At 33.7% G+C, this 6,784-nt stretch overlaps 1 protein-coding gene across 1 annotated transcript; it reads left to right on the top strand.

Moving 5' to 3' along the window:
• The first annotated feature begins 459 nt into the window (after window positions 1–459).
• Window positions 460–6,200, top strand: LOC129799083 (uncharacterized). The gene is made up of 2 exons (XM_055842707.1): window positions 460–1,173; window positions 5,349–6,200. Exons 1-2 carry the CDS (start codon window positions 508–510, stop codon window positions 5,412–5,414), a joined length of 732 nt encoding a protein of 243 aa, XP_055698682.1. The 5' UTR covers window positions 460–507; the 3' UTR covers window positions 5,415–6,200.
• The last annotated feature ends 584 nt before the right edge of the window (window positions 6,201–6,784 follow it).

Below are 6,784 nucleotides of genomic sequence, written 5' to 3'. Positions count from 1 at the left end.
TTTTTCGCGAATTTTCGTGAATTGCGAATTTTTTCGCAGATTTTCGCGGGCTGCGAGATTTTCGCGAATTTTCGTGAATCGCGAAATTTTTCGCGGATTTTATCGGATCGCGAAATTTTTCGCGAATCCCGAAATTTTTCGCGGGTCGCAAAATTTTACTAAATTTCAGACACTTATGCATTTCTCGTCCAATTTTCTTAATTTTCCAGTGAAATTTTGCACATATCAAGCCTGAAAGAGGCTCTAAATGGATGTAAAGTTTGAGGCCTCTATCTCTCATAGTTTCCGAGATAATCAACTTTAAAGATTTTCAGATACTTTTATGCATTTCTCATACAATTTTATGTATAAATATCGTTCGAGTTTGCCACAATCCGATTTTGCAACGAAGGAATCACACCTCTATAAGCTGATCTAGGCTTATCACTGGCTTTCCGCTGGAGGGGAGGGGGGAGGAATTCCCAGTTGCTGGGCAACGGGAAAAGAGTCACAGAGTCTCAAAGTGTCATGGGAAATATTTGCTGGAGACGCCGCGTGGCTCCTACAACCAAAACTCCCATTGCAATCCTCCTCCTGGGTCTCGATGGTTCAGGCAAAACCACAATTGGTCACAGTCTCCTCAAAACCCATCCCAAAATCCCTCCCAAAGCCACAGCCGGCTGCCAAGTCTTTCCACTCCGAATCCTCAATCACTCCGTCGAAGTGACAGAAGTCGGTGGGCGGGAGGATGTGCGACCGCTGTGGAAACACTATTTCCTGGACAGCTTTGGCATTATCTACGTCATTGACGGGAGCAAGTGGAAGAGACTGCCGGAATCCCGTGCAATCCTGCAGCAACTCATGCAGAATGAACTTCTTCAGACAAAGCCACTCCTGGTGCTAGTGAATAAGCAGGATCGACGGGATGCAGTGGACCATCTGGACGTCATTGACTTCTTCAACCTCTCAGACTTTGCTGATGCCTTCAAGAGTCCGACTCTCGTGGTTGGAGTTTGTGCCCTCGAGGAGGAATCTAAAGAGCTCACAGAGGGATTCCATTGGCTAGTGACAGCGATTGTGGAGAATTATGAAGTTCTGGTAAAGAGGAACCAAATCCTGAGGGAAATTGTGAATCACAAAGGCAGGAAGGGAAGATCCCTCATCAGGACACTGAGTGCCAGAGTCAGGAAGAAGGTAAGTGATTTCGATTGCTTCTGAATAAATCATAAAAAAAGGTTCTTAAGACTTCTTCAGACTTCAAGTTTAGCTTTAGCCCCCCTAGGGTAGGTTTAGTCACATAACTTAACTTCAATATTATCGGCTTTGGCACACCTTTTAGATCAGGAAAATTTCATGAAATCAAAATTCACATCCTTTTCTTTCACATGCGTTTTGCATTTGTCTGTCTCATTCTCTTGCACTCCAAATTCGAATAATCTAAATTGAAATTATTGCAATGTTTAAAAGAAGAAGAAGAATTAGATAGACATATGCAAAGCGTGTGAGAGAGACATTCGAATTTCGACTTTATGAAATTTTCTTGATCTAAAAAGTGCTCCGGAGCCATATGGAGAAAGTTTTGTATAGGACAATGCAATTATTCCTTCAAGTTTTTGAAACCTTCCTGTTTAGATAAAAGGAGCCTTTTGGTAATATGTAAAAATTCAAACTGGCACGTATTTTAGATCAGGAAAATTTAATTAAATCAAAATTCGCGTCCCTTTTTTTCTCAAAAGATTTCCATAAATCAATCCCATTTTTTTGCACTCAAAATTAGACTGAACTAAATTTAATTTGGTGTGATGTTCAATAGAAGAGTGTGAAAGAGAAGGATAAACATATCGCTCCTTGGAATTGGAAATTACAAGGGAGGGGTCAACTCACTTTTTTGCGATTTTGAGATTCTAATGCACTTAGAAAGAAAATTTAATAAATTTTCAGATTATCATTAAATTTTGTTATTAGAAAAGTTTTTCAAAATTTTAAGATTTTTGATTACTTGCATAGTTTTGTTTGAAGTAAAGGGGCACAAAATATATTCAGCGTTCAAATTTTTGTGAAACAGGGGACTAACTCAAGCAAGTTGATCCCTTGTTATTCTAATTTCAGCAAAATTTGTACATCATTTAGAACGACAAGGAGCTAACTCATTAAAAAAACATATTTTGAGAGGTAAAAATATAAAAGTTTCGATGTTTATATTAGTGCTCATACAAATAGAAAAGAAATAAATTGTTTTTGTTCAGTCATTAAATTGAGATACTTATTTACACAAAGTTGAATCTTTCATGCGGTCTCCTGAAAAATGGCCGAAATTAGTTGGCCCCTTGTAATTTCTATGGAGCGATATGCACCACCATATGCAGAACCTTTCAGAAAGGGATGCAAATTTTTATTTCATGAAATATTCCTGATCTAAAAGCTGTGCTAGAGTCTTTTTTAAAGATAAGAAAAAATCAATTTAGACCAGTAAAAATCCAAAATTTTACTGTCTCATAGGGATCTGTAAAACTTAAATTTAGTATGAGTGAAAACAAATTTGATCTGATAAATTTAACTTTCAAAAAAGGTAAAATTGTCGTATTAATTTTTGTAAGAGGAAATTCAATCGATTGAAATTTTACTTATTTTTAGACTGAAGGCAGAAAAGATTGGCTCTATCTGTCAATTGGAAATCGCAATTGAATTTCAAGTTTTTTTTTTCTTTTACTAAGTATAATTATTTTTTTAGCGATACCATCCAAAAACTCTCCATAATTTCTTTATCCCATTTGGGAGTAGAAAAGATCATATATCTCTTTATCTTACTCTATACTTTCTGTATTGAGTGGCTGTGCTACTGTGGAAACTGGTCTCTGTGAGACAGGTCAGAGTAGCACCGATCGTTGCTGAGATCGGTGGTGTTCTTAAAAAGTTGCAGGTCCTTCCTCTTACGGTACACTTTACTAACTTATATTAATATTTTTACAGATTAAATTGATTTTTTTAGTGGCCTTAATAGTTTTACTGACCTTTCCAACAATCTTACTTACCAATTTTTATTTATGCACTTACTAAAATTTTTTCTTAACGGTTAGTTTTACCAAAACACTGAACAAAAAATGTTTTTGCCATTTCTAAACATTAAGTAATTTCACTGAATTTTAAGAATATTTAAGAGCTAATTGTTCCCTTTACTAATGTATTAAATCCAAAATTCTCAAAGAATTTAACTTATTCTGAACTTATTGAAGCAAAACCATGTGGCTGATCCTACAGATTAAAGAATCTTTTGTGCGAGACAGACCTATATACGGCTTGCTTATCGCAGTTATATTTAAAATAATTATTAAACTACATTCCCATTAGTTTTCCCTTTAACCCGTCTCTCGGATTAAGCCGTAACTCTGTCTAGGGCATTTAGGACCCAAATACAGTAGACTCTCTCTCAATTGGGCATTTGGGGCAAAATGTCATCCGGTTTAGCGATAGATTTGGGCGTCAAAGCCTTTGTAAATTCCACAAAAAGTGCTCAATTATAAAGAATAACGATAAAATAGGAAGAACTACAGCGAATTTGAGCGAATTAGCTTCATAATTAAACGTGAAAATTGTCACGAAATTTTTCGCACGATTGAGCGAGAGTGTACTGTATGCACTTATGAGGAACATCGAAGACTGAAAGCCATTATCTCGTACCGTTTGGCTTTTATACCGGTATCAAATGAACGTTTTTTTTTGGTGATAATTTTAAAGTTTCAAACTTTTTTAGTAATATGATACTTTTGTTTGAGTTCAAACCGATAAAACATTGAAATATCGAAAATTCAGATAGGGAGTACAAAAAATCGGTCTTGCGAAATTCTTAACTTTCTCTTTAGTCTTAAATTTATCGAGGATCTTACGTGGCTTTTCTTCTTAAATAAGACATACCTTCGAATCGGTACAGAAAAAACCTCAACCGGAGAAAGCTCTCAAATTGGGAAGGTTATTACCGTTATTACTGAACGAGAGGAATATGAATCGCATTTTCAAACATTTTACACAAATTTACCTCATAATAATTTTGAATTTGTCATATGACAATGCCATACGATTACAAAATTCATCTACAGGAGATCATTTCGTCTACACTGAGAAAAAAAGAGGGTGCGATTAACTTTTTTTCCTCATAACTTTAACACTTTTTAGGTGTAAAAATATATCAACATTTTGTAATGTTGATTTTACACCATTTTAAGGGTAAAATTAACATGAAAAAGGGTAACTTTAACCCCTAATATACCCAAATTGCGTAATATTTACACCTGTTTCGGATCAATACTGCAGGGTAAAATTACCATTTCCGGAATGTTATTTTAACTTTTTCAGATTTCTCTCAGTATAGACAAACCTATGACCGAAAAATATTTCGACATAGAAGTTTCGAAGTTAAAAGTTCAACTATTCCAAAATTCCTTAAAGTTTAAAGGTTAAAATCTTAAAAATTTGTAATTTAGTAACAAATGTCAATTTTGATGTTTTTTCGTACAACCAGTTTAAATCAATAGTCAACCGCCATGAACACAAAAACTATGCCTAAAATATAATTCACAGAGAGTTCTATGTCGTGATTTCGAGCACTCCGCTAAGCTACGACCTTTTGCTATATGTGAGGAAGAACTTACCTGAAAACCAGGGAATTATTTTAATGAAATTGCAATTCAAACGTTCTGCCATTCTGGAATTCCACAAAACTACACAAAAATTCACTTGTAGCAGACGTTTATATACAACACTATTGTTGGCATTGTGTTGACGATTAAAGTGTGAAGAATATCGAAATGGCTGAACAATCAGCGCTAAATCGGCGAGTACGTGAACTTACACTTTAGGCTTTCGGTAGATTTTCGAATAAGCTTGGCTTGATTTTTAGAGTGGCTTTGTCTCTTCGAAAGGTATGTTCGAACTGAACGGAGTCTTTAATTACTGTGAACTTCTCAGAGCTCCATCTAGTAGCAATTTGATGCTCACTGACATTTATTGTTATTCTTCGTTACAGAAGTCCCCTACTGGGCTACTTTAGAAAACGTATTCGAAAATGAAAGTAATCAAAGGAACTGTTTTCGAAATAAACTAAAAAACATGGTTTTAGAAGGGTAGAGGGATTACAGGGAAAGAAACATCTATAGACATTTTTTAGAGGGGGTCACCGAAGACCGAAAGTTGATATCTCTTACCGTTTAAGCTCCAGTTGTTCTTTCTTTTAATTCGAGAATTAACAAAAACTTTTAAACCCATGATTTTCCAGTAAAATCTCAGAAGAAACTAAACCTTGTAGACTTTCTCAAGACTTAAACCTCCAATCTATGAGAAATATTAATCCAACTTAACCCTTTCCACCTTTCCAGAAACGTTCCCTGGGCAGAAAAATAGCCAGAAATCGTCCCAGAACGGCTCCTCATCCTCAAGACTGACCTCGAGATGCCAAAAGGAAACAGCACTGGACAAAAGGATTTTCTCATCCGGGAAAATTAATACAAGAATCTTATTTGGTGTTGAAATCTTTTTTTTCTCATTTTCTCTCATTTTCTTTTGATTATTTTTCAATCCAAAAAAAGTCATTCAACGATGTTACATTTTTTTGTTGTTTTTTTTTTGTATATCTCCATCATTAAAAATATAGAGTGTTTAAATGTAATAATAATTATTAAAGGTAATTCAAGGTTTTCTCTCTTGTATATGCATATTGTTTAGTAAAATCAATTATGATTATCCGTGTTTTTTTTTTTCTTCTTTACAGTAAGAATCTTATTTCTTTTTTTTGACGCATTTTTTTCTATATTATTTTTTTTTGGGATATATTTTTTTGTTTTTTACTTCGTTTTTTTTTATTGTTTTTTTTTCATTTCTTTTTGTTTTGCAGCCCAGAAGACAAGAACAAAAATTATCTAAATTTAAAAAATGCGCACGTTTTTGTTGTTGTTGTTGCTTTTTCTCAGTGTCTTGCAGTTATAAGAAGCCTTCGATTGGCCAAGTGTTTTTTTTTCGCATTTTCTTAAAACTATTTCACTTCATTATGTTTTCTCTCTCTTATTTTTTTTTCTTTTAAAGTATATATATTACAAATTTTATATCATTTCATTAAGACTAAATTTTATTTTTTTTGTATATTTTTTCTTAGTTTTTTTTCTCATCAGTGTAAATATTCTATCTCTCATTTATTTTTTATTTTTAACACACTCGCATTATATTTTAATAAGTTTTTTTTTCATCATTTTATCATTTCACAAGTACAATTCTAAACGTGTATCATTATGTTTTTTTTCTTCTTTTAAATCAAGTTTCTTCTGCTTCTTCAATTATGGTATTTGTAATTAATTAAAAAAAAACAGAGTTTTGAAAAAAGACAAAGAAAAATTATAAACTAGCAGGGCTATAAGTGAATAACAGAAAAAAATAAGAACGAAAAAAAAAGTGGATCAAAGAAGATTTGAACCGTTGATTTTAGCATTGACTCTCTCCTTTCTCTTTCTCTCCTTCAGTTTAATATCGTTTTAGCGCATTTCTTTTTTTTAATTTTCACGGATAATTTTGTAGTAATGTTTGTCAAAAAAAAACCTTTGGGACTTTGATAAATTCCTCAAAATTCTCTTCTTCAGAATTATTAATTATTTCTCCATTTCTTTTTACAACCGATTTTCTCTTTTTCGCAATATCATTTCATCAGTTTGCCATTATCAAATCGTGTGTCTCCACTTAGCGCAGGGAAGATCCCCATTTACCCCACGGACTGTTCTCTCTCTCCCCGTCTCTTTCCTTCAAGTGATTTTTCTTTTTTCCCTCA

Source organism: Phlebotomus papatasi, chromosome 1 (genome assembly GCF_024763615.1).
Source record: "Phlebotomus papatasi isolate M1 chromosome 1, Ppap_2.1, whole genome shotgun sequence".
NCBI lineage: Eukaryota > Metazoa > Arthropoda > Insecta > Diptera > Psychodidae > Phlebotomus > Phlebotomus papatasi.
The sequence above is the reverse complement of the archived record's forward strand: the minus strand, read 5'-3'. Positions and strand labels throughout refer to the sequence as shown.

What these genes read in the sequence shown, in the direction of transcription:
- LOC129799083 (XM_055842707.1), top strand. Translation starts at nt 508, where the DNA reads ATGGGAAATATTTGCTGGAGACGCCGCGTGGCTCCTACAACCAAAACT. An exon ending in GTGCCAGAGTCAGGAAGAAG is followed by an intron (nt 1,174 to 5,348) that starts GTAAGTGATTTC and finishes CCACCTTTCCAG; the next exon opens with AAACGTTCCCTGGGCAGAAA.